The sequence below is a fragment of the Sceloporus undulatus genome, chromosome 3 (genome assembly GCF_019175285.1).
Source record: "Sceloporus undulatus isolate JIND9_A2432 ecotype Alabama chromosome 3, SceUnd_v1.1, whole genome shotgun sequence".
NCBI classification, from domain to species: Eukaryota; Metazoa; Chordata; class Lepidosauria; order Squamata; family Phrynosomatidae; genus Sceloporus; species Sceloporus undulatus.
Window position 1 is genome coordinate 213165807 of NC_056524.1, and position 15746 is coordinate 213181552.

Sequence of the window (15746 nt, forward strand, 5' to 3'; positions counted from 1 at the left end):
ACTTGATGTTTTTTTCCTCCAGAACACTTTCTATTGCATCAGAGTAGTTCACATTATATATTATTGCTGGGAAAATCAGTTTTCTCCCTTGGGTACTTTGGAAACTGCAGCTAACATCAGAGGTAACAGGGAACCTTAAAGAGGTGGTGATGGAAAATGATGCCACTGTCCCTGTCAGTAGCAGCTGATAGATCTGGTGTCAGCAGGGCAGTGAATTTTAGATTTTACTCTAAACTGTAACCCAGAGTAGATTCACTACCCCACTGACAATGGAGTTACCAACTGCCAGTAGCCCCTGCTAATTAAAAAGCCTCAGCATTTTGATCCTGTGAACCTTGTTTCCAATGGATCACTGCTCATAAGGAAAGGTTACATTACTAAAGATAGTTATTAAGGTCCTCAATGGGATAGTAAAACTACAAAGGGAGGACAACTAGCTGGCAAAGAAGGAAAGTTAAGTTGTAGATGGTATTTAGTTGGGCTTGGGCTCGAATACAGAAAGTGAAGCAGACAAAGAAGAAGAAGAAGAAGAAGAGGAGCTTTGTTAGGCAGAAAAGGAAGCAATATGTTCCAGAGAATAGATGAAGAGCTGTTTCTCATAATGAAGTTTGCATATGGTTGCATGAAAGGTGTCCAGGAACTACATGCATAGTCTAGGCCAGTGGTTCTCAAACTTTGGTCCTCCAGATGTTTTGGACTTCAGCTCCCAGAATTCCTTACTGTTAGCAAAGCTGGCTGGGGCTTCTGGGAGCTGAAGTCCAAAACAGCTGGAGAACCAAAGTTTGGGAACCACTGGTCTAGGCCCTCTCTGAAATCTGTGTCAAAGTTGCGACTCTATCCAGCCTCCTGCCAAGCTAACATCCCGATAAGACTTTGGCTCCCTGTGTCACTGATACTTACAACAGTTGTAGTGCATACAGGCCTCCAAATACCCCTTTAGGCAGTTCTGTGATCTTGTTCCCATACAATACTCTGTAAGAGAAACAAAAGCAGTTTTGGGATTAGTAGTGTCTCCTGAAAATCAGCCTCAGTGTCCCAAAATCCTTGGGAAAAGAGCTTGTCTCAAACAACAAGATTTAGTTTCCCTGCGTAAATAGCTGACACATAATGTATGTGAATAGGGTGGATTATTGTATGAGAGTACAAAATTCTGAGGTGGCAGCTGGGTTGAGGTGTGCATAAAATAAAAAAAGGGTTGTTCTGGATTCAAGGTGCTTTAGATTTCTACTAAGCTCAATTAATATATAGGTAAACTGTCATGTTTGTAACACTGTTAAGCTGGTGCAGCAGTGCATAGCAAGTTGTCTGTGTTAAGAGATTTCCTGCATGACTGCAGCAGTTTCCTACCATTCCACTGCAGACCTCCCCCTCCCTTAAGAAAGAAAATATTGCAATAGTGTGCTTGAAATCCATTTCACATGAACACTTATCAGTAGGAGTGTGTCTATAACAATGGTTTTTAAAATACAGTCACAACATAGATTGCACCTGAGAACTGAGCCAAATTATCTACAGGTGTAACATATCAGGGGAAGAAGCTAACTTTCTCAGCAACAACAGAAAATTGAAAGGGCCAGGAAAACTATTGGCCAAGGAGATTGTACATAAGGATTGCAAGAAGTGCAGGATTAGCATGAAAGGGACATTGGAAATAGCCACAAAACCAACAATAAGTCTAGTTGGGGGGGATGTGTGTATGCATGTGTCTGTGGAAGCTGTCATGGCACCATCAGGTGGAATTTCATACCCTCACCTAAATTACTGCACTTCATGCTTGCAAACTACTACACTAGAGTTACTTACAGAGAGTTAAGTGAGCGCAGGCCTTGGAAAGCATCTGGTGCAATTTCTGAGATCTGGTTGTTGCTTAGATCTCTGAAAGGCAAAGAGAAAATCAACACATTTCTGGACATTTGCAAGCCTTGATTATAGTTCATTCCCTCTTGTCTTCCTCCTGCCCCCAAATAATACCATGGAGGGTCCATTCTTCTTTCATACAATGAGGACTGAGTAGGAAGTTACTTGCCAGAAGATCAGCTCTTTAGTTTCCAAGGAACATCATGCAATGCAATGCAGTGGTTGCTGGTTAAATTTTCTTTCATACGTATTCACATGGACAGTAAAGAACAAAATACGTCAGAGTACTTTGTCCATGTAGTCTACTGTTTCACTGGAGTGAGCAACTTCCTTTCGGTTATGATTTGCACAAGATACAAAGTGGGCAACTACAAGCTGCATACCTCATAGGTGAACACATATACCTACACACCATATTACACACACATCATAAACTTATAAACCACACATAACTATTTCAACAAATCCCACTGGAGAGAAGAATTTAAACTCTTTTCCCACCCCTATTTCACTGATTCTACAACCAATAGTTGTCTGAAAGGAGGAGCAGTCTCTTATACCACAGAGCAGCCTCCTGCACTATAGAGCCCTCTGACAGCATGGGGCAGAACATCTCACTTGTTTCCAGTGGAGATAAAGGAAGAACAGCAGGGAAATGAGAAAAGAGAGGAGGGAATGTAGTGGTGTACAAAAGCAGCTCTTTTCAGAAAAGAGAAGCAGCCTTTTGACAGTTCTTGGGTAGTGGGAATTAGAGAGAAAGAAAGAGAAGGCAAGTGCAAAGGCAAAAGATTTCAGCAGTGGCAAAGGGCCTAAATACCTTAGGCACCAGATCCTTTCTCATATTGGAAGCTTAGCAATTTTGTCCTCTTAGACCCCACCAGGGAGTGCACACCAGAATGGCAAATGGAGTGGACTTTTTCCTCTTCTGTTTTTGAAAAAGTGAGCCTTTGCATTAATATAAGGCAAACCGGCAGGTTATGCATCTTTATTTTACAGGAGAACTACACTGCTGACATGCTTGACTGCCCAGTAAAAGCAGACAAACATGCTTTTTCACTGCCCTGATAGTAGTCAAGGCTTTTGGGAGATCCCTGAGACTGAAAAACTGGTCTGGAGGTTAAATGTATTGCCCACCTTTGACCTAAGGTCTCAGAAACCTCATCTTGCTACTCTCAGTACCATTACTCACTACCAAAGGAAGAAACATATGACCCCCAGGGACAAAAAGAGAACTGTATGTTGATGAAAATATGCATAGGAGGCCAGAGAAGCAAAGGCTAGAACTGAGGGAAGCAGAAGGCAGGAATGGATAGCTTCTTCACGAAGACACTCACATCCTTCGTAGTTTCTTGTAAGATGAGAAAGCTCCAGGAGGGATAGACTTGATGCCATTCAGTTCCAAGCGTCTACATGGTAAACAGAGCATACAAATAAATTAACTTGGGAACCAGTGAAATAACATGTGATGCTGCAAAAAGGAGCCAGGGACATCTGGATAAGAGAAGGAATATAATATATATCATTGGAAGAATTTGCTATACTATCATTGCTCCTTTATGGTTTCAACCCAGTTTTGAAATTAATTAATCAATGCACTGAATATGTATGTTGAGGAAATCCAAGCAGTATTTGATACCTTTTAATGTAACTAGCATAACATGCCCAGCCTGCATGTGAAATTACACAACACACTTTCCGTTGTATGCTGGCCACACAGTGATAATCCAAAAATCAAACATAATTTCACCATATAATGAACTTTGTCCAGATCCATTTAGTCCTTATTCCCAAAGTTCCAATTTGGATATGTTCATTAGTTTTAAATTTGGCTTGATAAAAAGTGGATTTAAGCCTATTTAAAGAAGCTGTCCATAAACTATAAATGAGATGATCACTTAAACCTCTCAATACCATGGTTCTCAGTAGAGTAGCTAGTGTGCAGTGGTTCACTGTATAGACCAAGGGATTTTATTTGCATCATCACAAACTTTAGATTAACAGTGACAAAGAGTATGGAATAATTCTTTATCTGCAGGGTGGAAACTCACAAACCTTGCCACACAATCATCCATCAAAATTGTTGTGTTGTGTGTACTAACCTTCACTTCTGTTCAACTGAGAATAATGGAGTACTGTATAGGCTACTACATTGCAGTTTTTGCAATTATTATTCAGGCGGAAGCCCTCAGAAAACATTATTTTTCTACAGAGGTTCAATACACCTTTGACTGTCAAGCTTTTGGCAACCTAAAGATTTGAAACTTGTTTAAAATATGGTTCCTAAGGTACATATCATTCAGATAACTAAGGCCTGTTACAGACTGCCAAAATAAAGCTGCTTCAGGTCTCTTTGGAGGTATGCGTTTAAATGATGCATGGGTCCTAAGAGTCCGGAGGTTGCGCCAAAGCCACACTCCATTCCTAAGAACTGGGGGCAGCTTTGGTGCAGCTTCCGGATTCTAGGATGCATGCATCATTAAACAGCATACCTCCAAAGAGACCTGAAGCAGCTTTATTTTGGCAGTCTGTAACAGGCCAAGTTTCTTAGAACCTTGTCTGACTGCAATTATGTCTAGCATGAATACTCCAGCTTAATTTATTTGTAAATAATGCCTAGAAACATTTACATATTTTATTTTAAGATAGAAAATAAAACATACAAATAACTTACTTGTAAGCTTTTATTTTAAAATAAAATTATTTTAAAGCTGTCTACAATGCCTCTCAGACAACGCGAGTACAGCTTCTGGGTTGGCCTAAACCTTCCTCTCTCAACAGAGAGGAAGGGCCAGGGGTAAGTTTAGAACATGTCCTGTTTTATTCTCTCTGAAAGTTGAAATATCTGATCCTGGTAATTCTCTATAGCTATGGAAGAAAATAATAAAGAGAAGGAACACCTCTGTAAAAAGTCCAGGCTGAATATTGTTTTAGAGTTCTCTTTGTGCAAGAACTGAAGCTAGACAACAACACAGATACGTGGGAGGCTTCTGTAGGCTTCCAGCCACTGGGAAAATAGAATGCCAGATTAGACAGAATTTTTGTCCAGTCCAGCACAGTAACCTCTTGTGATCCCATAGCCAGAAACAGATTAAAAGTGATTAGGAAGTGTCCTAGGTTCAGGCCACAGCATCCCACCCCACCATGCCTCTACTCACATCTCAGTCATGGTCTCAGGCAAGTTGGCAGGGATGGCTGTCAACCCCTTTCCACGACAATCCACAATACCACTGCTGCAGGTGCACATGGCAGGACAGGAACCTGATGAAAAACTGCAGATTTGGATCCTGGTAGCATCATCCTGACCTGCAGGAAAACAAACGAGAATGCAGAAGATCAGTGAATGTTCCTTGGCTTTCTCGTGATGATGAGCACCTACATTTTGAAACTGAAAAGGGGCAAAGTTCCCAAGTGAATGCAATCACAGCAAATATAAGGAGTTCTAATTATGATCTATTTTTAGTGTCTCTCTCTACAATGCTAATAATTTGGGGACTGAAGGAAAATTTCATTTGGAAGCAGGATTTTTATTTGGGTGCAATGCCCCACATACTTACACTCGTGTTTGTGTGTGTGTGTGTGTGTGTGTGTGTGTGTGTGTGTGTGACAGGCATCAATCCACTAAGTATTGGGACCATGAAGGAACATTTTTTGGCCCTTCCAGAGATACCAATAGCAAAGCTAATAGAGGCACGCAACCCCCTTGCATTCCCATACAAAGCTTCCTGGCCCTCTTCTGATGCCACTCACCTGTACAGGTGAATTCGTTCTTCTGGATCTCTGCAACGTTGAGGCCACGTAGAGTGGCAGGGCCAGCACACTGTGTGAAGAGCCCAATTGTCGGCCGTTGGCGCAGCCACTGGGAAAGCCAACCCAAATGGCAATCACAGAATAGCTGGTTGGAATGCAAGCGGCTGAAGGAACCCAAGTACCAGACATCAGGGAGGAAAGAAAAAGAAGCACATTAATGGCTATCTTCCTACATATCCCTTTGGTACTCCTACTTTGTAAAGCCAAGCCTAGTAAGTAGGAGATGCTTAAGGAGCTCAAATAGAAATGTCAGAACAATTCCCTAAGGAAAGAGATTCTCAAGGAAAGAGCAGCAAGGCTAGAGCTCCATGGTACTGTGCCATGGACAGGATTGCAATCACCCAGATTCTTGCCCACCACACTAATGCCACATGTGTTGTCATACAGAAAACAAATAACTTCATGAATAAAGCTGGTGCTCTTTTTGTGTTTGGAAGGGATCTTTCTACAACATGGCAGGGGGAAAAGCACATGGAATCCTGGTACAGTTCTGTGCACTAACTACTGTGAGCATATTAGTGCCAAGTAAACAAGTCCAGGGTCTAAAAGGAAATGGTGAAACTAATGCTGGATGCTGTGAGCCAAAATCCAGGGCTCCACAAATTAACATCCAGAGAATGGCAGCTGACAGAACCAATGGCAAATAGGACCTGTCTTAGATCAAGCACCTCACTAATGATGGACATCCCAATTGCCACTAAAGCTGTGGCAATCGTCTCATCTTTTCTTTCTTCTTATTAAAAAAATATAGTTGAGGGGTGGCCAGCCAGTCATATACACAGTTACAACTGATCATTTTATTTTTGCTTAAAGGTTGTGTGTGTGTGTGTATACGTATGTGTGTATAACAAATGGTATTTATAGTCAAGTAAATATGTTTAGCATCAAAGCTGCAGAAGAAAAACCCATTTCATTTCTCTAGTCACAATAGTGCTATGATTTAATATTAAAATATGAAATGGTTCAAGCTCAGAGTATTATTTGTTTCCTGTTTTGGTCAACATTGACAAGCAGGTTTTTGAGGTGGGGAATGGTTATTGTTTTTGCTTTTTTCTCTGTCTAAAGTATCACAGTAGTTGTATAGCATGGAATAGTGGATGTGTGGGTTTGCGTAATGAAAAGAAGTGTTAATCCTGTGCTGAAATAATACACATGGCTGTCAAAAAGAGGGACCATACAAAAGTACTGAAAAAAGGGCCTAAAACTACTTAGCTGCACCACAGATAATAGGAGTGATCTGATAGAGCTCAGCTCATTATACCCTGTGAAATGCCCACTACCTTCTACCCTCATCTCCACCCTACTCTTGGACTACTTTCTCAAGTGCTCACAAGGTGCGCAGTTTGGGCATGTGGTTGAAGCTTGAGATGGGGATGGTGCTGATGTTGTTGTTGTTCAAAGTCCTGCAAGAAAGAAGAAAAGAAAATGGATCCATGAATGTGTGACAGTAATATGCTGTCATTTCGTCTTTTTTTTGTTCATCCTTTCTAAGACTGCATGCATAGTGCCTTCACTGTAAAGGTGCCTTCAGATCCCCACTTACAGCCTTCAGTCAGTGTTTAATACAGGAGGAGACCTGACCTTTAGGTTGCTACTATGCAGTTTTTAAAATTTGCCAAAGGGTAATGCTGACTGTTTTGGCATAAATCCAATCATTAATCCCAATTAGAGTACCATTACTGGAATTTGCATGATTGTTGCTTTACTAAATCTGTTTTAGTTGGGATTAACAATTACATCTAGTCCTTTGTTTTTATCATTTTTGTTTTCTAAGATCTTCAAATCTACAATCCTACACACAATTGTTTCTATATGTGCCTTCAAGTCTTATGGTGACTTATGGTGGTCTTGCCAGTTCCCTGCCCTAAAATGTAGCCTACAATACCTGGTACAGTATTCATTTACCAGGGAATAAACCAGTGAGACTAACTTCTCAGTAAATATGCATATGATTTCACTGAAAGTTTGACAACTGCTTATACTGGAGAGCCATTATCTATCTAGGCAGATAGGATACTTGGTAGCCATCCCTGCATGACATCCAAATGCTCAGGAATTCTGAAGTTACGCTTCTCTGACTTAAAATGCAGCCAACAAATGAAGAGGAGGCATGAGCAGAGTGTAGGGGGACAAGGCAACCAGTAGTTCATGCACCAAAGAAAAAGAGAAGGGTGTCTCCTGTTATTGTGCACTGCTTCTTTTCATAGGAGTTTATCACATGGACAAAACTGGAAGTTTAGAGAGGTAAGAACCCCTGATTATCCAGCGTATTAGGCACAATTGCGTGATTGGTTTTCACACAACATTGTGGGCAAACTGTTAAAAATCTGACCAGGAAGAGACATGAACCAACAATTAGTCATTTTCGGGAAAATATTGCAAATTCATTTCTCTTCTATTCACAATATCACTTTTTTTGCACAACTGCTCTAGTGAGAAAGCTATTTGCAGTTTATTCACAGGATTCTCACAGTTTTTGTACTTGTTGCCAGATTTCCCATGGTTCTGTGAGGTGAGTTTACTTCCGGTGCTGCTTTGTTGTGACCAGTTGCCGAGAAGAAAGCAACTTCTTATGCTTTTTAAAAACATTTTCCATCTTTTGGGTAATGTTTTGTTCTTTTTACTTAGGATGGATACCATTTCTGGGAAAGTAAGGGACAGTACAGTATAGTTTTATAAAGAAAATTGTGTAAAGAAAATTGTTTATTTCTCTGGGTAATTTTGCTTGTTGCCATGTGTGTGCTGGTGACTCCTGGTGATGCAACTAATTCTTCTGCGCACACATGCAAAAATCAAATCCCAAACCATCAATAGGATTTACATGCATTTGTGGGAAAACCAAATGCGTATTCTACCCTCTTTCTCACTTTAGTAATGCGTCTCTAACGCGTTATTGTGTTCTGCGTGTGAAAATTTGTGCATTTGCATGCTTTTGCGGGATGTGGATGTTTTAATCATTATTGGGATGGAGGTATATATGGTCCCCATGTGATAAAGTCCACAGTATTAACTCCAAGTCTCCTCCCCATTGCCCCACACTCTTCTGAACCACATTATCAGAAAATGAGATGAAGATTTTCATGATCATTTTTTTTTCTATGCACAAAAAGTAGGCATGTTTATAGGCTCAAACCCTTTGCTGAGCCCTCTTGGAGATACTTACAAAACTTCCAAGCTTCGAAGCGCACGAAATGCCCCTTCCTCAATGCAACTAATGTGGTTCTTGTCCAGTTGCCTGCAAGATGAAAGAAAACATTTTTTTAATTGATTAAAAACATACAAACAAAGCATAACGCAAAGAAAAAAAAATCAACAAAATATCAAAACAATAACACCACCATAACCACATTAAACAAAAACAACTTACATTTAAAGACCCTTCCCTTCCTTCAAATTAAAGACATCTGTCGTTTGTGTACTTTCTTCATTTACATTCTTCCTTTCTTTGTTGCAGATTATTGAAAGCTACCCCTTCAATGTTGTTAATACAGTATTGTGTTAATTGTATCCATTACAATTATAGATTGTAACATTATGTAACATTCAGCTAACAGATACATATTTGTTAATGTCCCCTATGAATATATATTTTTCCTTTATTCTATCAACTCCATTTTCTATTGTACACTTCATATCACTTCGTGTTTCTTTTTCCTTTGTGTACTATCAATCATTATTTTATTTTCAAAACTTGACTCGTCTTGTTATATTCACTAAGCACGCTATTAATATTTAACAATCTTTTCCCGTGCTAGATTTTTATCTATATTTCTTTTCTATTCTTTATTTCTGTGCTTTCTTTATTTGCTCTTTACAATGTTCTATAATGGGTGCCCATATTCCCTCCCATCTTGACTCCTTTCCATCCCTCAATATATTTGTGAGTCTATCTGATTCTATCATATCAAACACTTTCAAGTACCAATCCGATATCAGTAGGGCTTCTTTACTTTTCCATCTTCTTGCAATCACCATCCGAGCAGCTGTTATCATATAAAAGATAATTTTTCCAAAATCTTTTTCAAGTTTTACATCCTTTACCATACCCAACAGAAAAAATCCAGGTTCGAATTTAATTTCTGTATTTAAGATTTCTTCTAGTTCCTTATGAATTCGTCTCCAGAAGGTTTTGACTTTTTTGCACTCCCACCACATATGTATATAATTTGCATTGTTTTCTTTACAATTCCAACATTCTTTCTTGATTTGGTTATCTATCTTGTTTAGCTTTTCTGGGGTTATATACCATCTATATTGTAGCTTTAGATTATTTTCTTTTACCTCTGTGCTGAGTGTATATTTCAACCTTACTTTCCAGTTTCGTTCCCATTCTTCCATCAATATTGGCGTTTTTAGATCTTGTGCCCATTTTATCATAAACTGTTTCACAGTTTCGTCTTCCATTTCTATTTCAAGTAACAATTTGTATAGCTTGGAGATGGTATGTTTTGTATCCTCCGCCATTATTCTTCCAAATGTGGTATCTTCTTTTTCTATCTGATATTTTTTATTGTCTAATTTATATCTTTCCACAATTTGTCTATATAGAAACCAATTGACACTGAAACCCTCTTCTGTCAGCTCTTCCATTGTTTTTATTCTAATCGTTCCCTTTTCTGTCTTTAACAAATCCTTATATCTCACCCAATCCATATCCTTCATCCTCTCTCTCCTGAAGAAGGCTTCGTTTATTGATGCCCATCCTGGAATTTTAGTTACAAAATAGGGTTTATATTTCTGCCAAATTGTTAATAAAGATCTCCTTATGAAATGGTTGTTAAAATTTTTGTTTATTTTAATTTGATCATATAATAGATATCCATGCCAGCCTACAACGTTATCAAAACCTTCTAGTTGTAGAATTTTGTCTTTTTTAATCTGTACCCAGTCTTTTACCCATTCAAGACAACATGCATGATAATATAGTTTGTAATTTGGAAAGAAAACATTTTTCACTGCAGTGCAGACAAATTCATATCTAGAATGCTCAGCACAGAGATTCACTTGGATGCACTGAATGAGCAGTGAAGAGATGCAAGAGGACTATAGGTCAAGAAACATGAAAGAACTGTGAGAATCCAAGGGGCGAACAGGATTAGACATGGGCAATATCCACATAGATTATAAAAAGAACTGTGAGACACAATCCCAGTGCACTTATTTTATTGACACTAGGTGTTGTAGGAGAGGTTTTATGGGATCTTTTCCCCACTCAGGGCATATATTCAGGAGTAGTGATGCTGGTCATTTATCAAAACACAACAAAATACAAAATCCACAAAAGAGCAATATTGTTGTTGGCTAACTGAAATGCACAAAATACATCATGCAAGCTTTCAAAGCTTCACTGACTTCTTCATCAGGCAAAAATCACAGTAACAGGTAAAATGTTGGCCTGTGATTCTAATGTTGTCACTTTTTTTTCTCCTTTTATGATTTTTTAAAAAGTGTCTTTGCTTGATGAAGAAGCCAATGAAGCTTCAATATCTTGTATGATGTCTTGCATGATGATGTCCATTTTGGTTGGCCAATAAAGGTATCACTTGATTTTGGATTTTACTGTATTCCACTCAGGGCAGTTACTCTGGTGAAATCAGAAGATGAAGATGAAAAACAATGCCCAGGTCTCCTGGACCAGAAGCCATGCTGTTTTCTCAGTTCTTGCCAAGACACTGCCACTCACAGGTTCTTGAGGTCAGTAGCTCCACGGAATGCCTTCCTGGGCACAGCTTGGAGGAGGTTCTCACTCAGGTCCCTGCAGATGAGAAACATGAGAAAATAATTTATCAGTAAAAATGTTAAGAAGGGGATTGGCAAGGTGGTGAGATACCAGAGCAGGAGTAGGCAACCTTTTTGAGCCGGGGGCCGGGTTGCTGTTCCTCAGACAACTGGGGGACCGAAGCCAGGGGGTGGAGCTTCCACCCTCCAGGGCCAGAGCCACATGCCGGGGGGTGGAGCTTCCACCCTCCAGGGGCCAGGCCTCCTCCTCTTTGCTGGCCCCTGACAGGGCCCCAGGCCCTGTCAGAGGCCGGGAAAGAACCGGTGGGGCCACCAGCGCTGGAGGCCTTCCCCTCTTTGCCGGCCCCTGACGGGGCCCCAGGCCCCGTCAGAGGCCAGCAAAAAAGCCAGTGGGGGCTGCCAGTGCTGGAGGCCTCCTCCGGCAAAAAAGCTGGAGGCCTCCTCCTCTTTGCCAGCCCCTGACAGGGCCCCAGGCCCCATCAGAGACCGGCAAAAAAAGTCCTAGAGGGCTGCTGCCGCCACCAGAGCCCTGCTGGAGGGCCCCAGCGACAGCAACGGGCCTCCTGCCGCCGCTGGAGAGTTGTTGGAGGGCCCCAGCGATGGCAACGGGCCTCCCAGAGGCCCGCTGCCGCCGCCGGAACCCTGTTGCAAAGCCCCGGCCACCACAACGGGCCTCTGGGAGGCCCGTCGTTGGAGCCCTGTTGGAGGGCCCCGGCCACCGCAACAGGCCTCCCAGAGGTCCGCTGCCACCACTGGAGCCCTGTGGCAGGGCCCTGGCGACCACAACGGGCCTCCTAGAGGCCACGCGAGTCTTTGCCTCTAGGCCACCACCATTTTGTTTCTCAAAATGGCGGCAAAGTCTTGCGCGACCCCCAGAAAAGGGGGTCCTAATTTTCATGCCATTTGTTGCTCCATGGCTGATGTGTAAGTGAGAAGCCGTCTCTGTGGATTTCTGTATCACAAGATTACTTAGGACGTTATCACACAGGGGAAATTGGGGGAAACTGGAAGGTCAATGCAGTGTGATCCTGGATGCAATCATGGAGCTTCACATTGTTGCGTGTGAGGTTATCACATGTAATCGAAGTCAATGCTAGGTCAGTTCAAACCCAATCCAAGGTCAATTGAGAGATGTGAACATTCGGGGAAATACAGAATTTACAAATCCTGCTCCACTTCAAAGTTGCGTCCAATTCGAATTTGGCAGGTATGGAATGCATTGTCTTGGTCACCCTTTTACTGCCTTTGAATCAGACTACAATTCCCAAGCTCCTTTGATGGCTGCAATTTTTTCCTCCCTCCCTCCCTCCCTCCAGGTGTGGGGAGCTTCCTCTCGGAGTTCTGCAGCTGTTTTAGGGATGAAGCAGCCCTCCCCACAGAGACACTGCCGCGCACCCTCCTCCTCTCAGCCCTTTCCAGCATCCTCTCCAACTGGAGGGAAGGGATTGGCCAGGGCTCTCTCGTTCTCTCTTGCAACCCTGTCACAGGGTTTTCTTGGCAAGTTTATTCAGATGGGGTTTGCCATTGCCATTTTCTGAGGAGGCTGAGAGAGTGTGACTTGCACCAGGTCACCCAGTGGGATTCCATCCCTGCCTTCTAGAGTCATAGTCCAACCAAGTACAAGGTTGCTTTGGACTGATTTTGAATTGGTGAATTGCCTAAATAATGTGAAATAAGGGGTAAAGAATGCACAAATAATGTGAATTGCCTAAATAACGTGGAATAAAGGGTAATGAATGAACAAATAACATGAATTGCCTACATAACATGAAATAAGGGGTAATGAATGAACAAATTACATGAAACAAGGCAAAACCACGGGAACCGGAGGCAAGCCCCACCAGAAGCGTAAAAAGTTCACAACCCGATTCTGTCCTCACTGCACATGTGCAGGGATGCTAATTCGAATTCTAGACTAGGAGGGGTATGTACTCATATGATAATTTCTTTTGCATTCGCACTACTTTGGCTTTGGTGCTGTGTTCTTCTATGTGTTTGATAACCATCTGCGTAATAGTGTTCATTTACGAATTGGCCCTACTTTCTTTTCTTTCGAAATTGAGAGACATTTCTCCCTTGTGATGAAGTCCTTACAGTTTACAAACACTCACAGAGTCCGCTCTGCAGTTTTCAAATCTTGGTTTTTTAAAACAAAACAAAGGAAAGCAAAATCAATGAAAAGTAAAGGTTCTTCTAAATGGATGAATCCCACTATTACCAATGAAGGAAATTGTGAGAAAACACAGGAGTGGAAGATGATGAGGACTGTTCAGTAAAACCTGCATCTGGCATCTAAGAAGGGGGGAGAGTAGCATTACACTTTAATTTTAGCCAGCAGGGGGCAGCAGAGGCTGTTAAATCATGTTGACTTTGATGTCACCTGTTAATCTTTATTATTATTAACCTTTATTTATGAAGCGCTGTAAATTTACACAGCGCTGTACATGCAATCTTTTTAGTTAGACGGTTCCCTGCCCTCAGGCTTACAATCTAATCTTGTCCTCTTACCAAGACCTTTGAGACAGGAGATGGACACATAACACTGAAGAAGTCCTGCTTTCTATCCCCAGGGTCTTTTGGGAGGAAGATCCAGGGAAAAATTGCCCTAGGCCTCACACATGAGGGAAGCCTCACTCATGGCGAGAGCCACTTCAACACTGGCATTCTTGCATTGCTGCCAACTAATTTATTTCGGAATCCCACTAACTTGAACTCCATAAACCTAATGAGGAAAAAGCTGTATTTGCAGCCACATCCTTTTGTCATTACAGCATGAACAAGATGGTTGCAAGCCACACACAGTGTCAATAGCGACAATACAGAGCTATCACACTCAAAAAACTTTTTTAAAAATCTCTCGCTATTCCTCTCTAGCAGAATACTAGCGGAAAACATCATAGACTTGGAACAATTACTAAGGAAGGTCAAGGAAGAAAGTGCAAGGGCAGATTTAATGCTGGACATAAAAAGAACAAAAATAATGGTCATGGAAGATCTCCATAAATTCAACCTAGATAATGAGGAAATCAGAACAGTTAAAGATTTTCTATACCTTGGATCAAACATTGATCAGAATGGAGATTGCAGCCAAGAAATAAGAAGACTAGTAATAGGAAGGGCAACCATAAAATAAACAGAAAAGATCCTAAAGTTTAAAGATATACAACTGAGCATTTAAGTTAGAATCATTCAAGCCATTATATTCCCCATTACCATGTACGAACGGGTGTGAGAGCTGGACAGTGAAGAAAGCCGACAGAAAGAAAATAAAACTCATTTGAGATGTGGTGCTAGAGAAGACGGTTGGGGATCCCAGGGACAGTCAAAAAGACAAACAAATGGGTCCTTGAACAGATTAAGCATGAACTCTCCCTGGAAGCCAATATGACAAAACTGAGACTGTTGTACTTTGGCCACATCATGAGATCGCATTAGAAAATATGACAATGCTAGGAAAGTTAGAAAGCAGGAGAAAGAAAGGAAGATCATAGGCCAGATGGATAGATTAGTATTTTATTGTATTTTTAATGCATTTTTACTGTCGTAACCTGCCCAGATTCCTAGTGATTGGGCAGGCTATAAATTATTACTGTTGTTGTTGTTGTTGTTGTTGTTGACTCAACCAGGGAGGCCACAGGCCTGAATCTACAGGACCTAAGCAGATAAGTGGAAGACGTCTTGGAGATATCTCATCCACAGGGGTGCCACTAGTTTAGGCCAACTCTAGGGCAGTTAGCAATAATTCTCCTCAAAGATTTTTCCTCCCCCTCTCCATATTGTTCTCACAATTACTCTGTGAGGAAGATTAGGCTGAGAGTTCATGACTGGGTCAAAGCCACTTAGTGAACTTCAGGGCTGAGCCAGGACAGAAATCTTGATTTTCCAAGTCTCATTCCAATGCTTTTAATCACTATATACCACACTGATCCATGGAAAGAGTATCTCAGTGTCCAAGATAAGGCCCCCACATCTTCTGCAAACACTCATCTTCCCTTCCTAGGTGGCACTTTGAAAAGCTTCCTTTATTTATAATGAGTGTCCAACTATTCCTTAAACTCCATCAGCATGTCACTGCAGGAGGCTGTCATGCAACTTCTGCTCATGGAGAAATGCTCCTCTCAATGAATTGGCTTGGAAGTACAGTACCTTCCTTCATCTGTTTTTTAAAAAGATAGCATTCCCTGCCTCCCTTACCCTATTTTGGGAGGATGCCAAAGGCAATGGTTTAATATAACAACCTAGAAGCTTAAAAAACAGACATGTTCAGAAGGGTCACCATCCTATTGGGAAATAGGAAATCAGGACTGGCCAGGCAGAATTCACTCTCTGCTCTAATATAATTT

General features: G+C 41.3%; 2 protein-coding genes across 4 annotated transcripts in view; one reads left to right on the forward strand and one right to left on the reverse strand.

Moving 5' to 3' along the window:
- The window catches only part of ZFYVE27 (zinc finger FYVE-type containing 27), a 668411-nt gene that overhangs the window by 210835 nt on the left and 441830 nt on the right, over positions 1-15746 (forward strand). The window lies entirely within an intron of this gene.
- The window catches only part of SLIT1 (slit guidance ligand 1), a 182393-nt gene that overhangs the window by 41958 nt on the left and 124689 nt on the right, over positions 1-15746 (reverse strand). The window contains exons 5-12 of the mRNA XM_042458788.1: positions 11348-11419; positions 8828-8899; positions 6996-7067; positions 5605-5768; positions 5013-5160; positions 3192-3263; positions 1804-1875; positions 901-972 (exon numbers count right to left, since the gene is read on the reverse strand). Of these exons, the coding sequence (XP_042314722.1) occupies positions 901-972; positions 1804-1875; positions 3192-3263; positions 5013-5160; positions 5605-5768; positions 6996-7067; positions 8828-8899; positions 11348-11419 (744 nt within the window). The remainder of the gene's footprint in view (positions 1-900; positions 973-1803; positions 1876-3191; positions 3264-5012; positions 5161-5604; positions 5769-6995; positions 7068-8827; positions 8900-11347; positions 11420-15746) is intronic.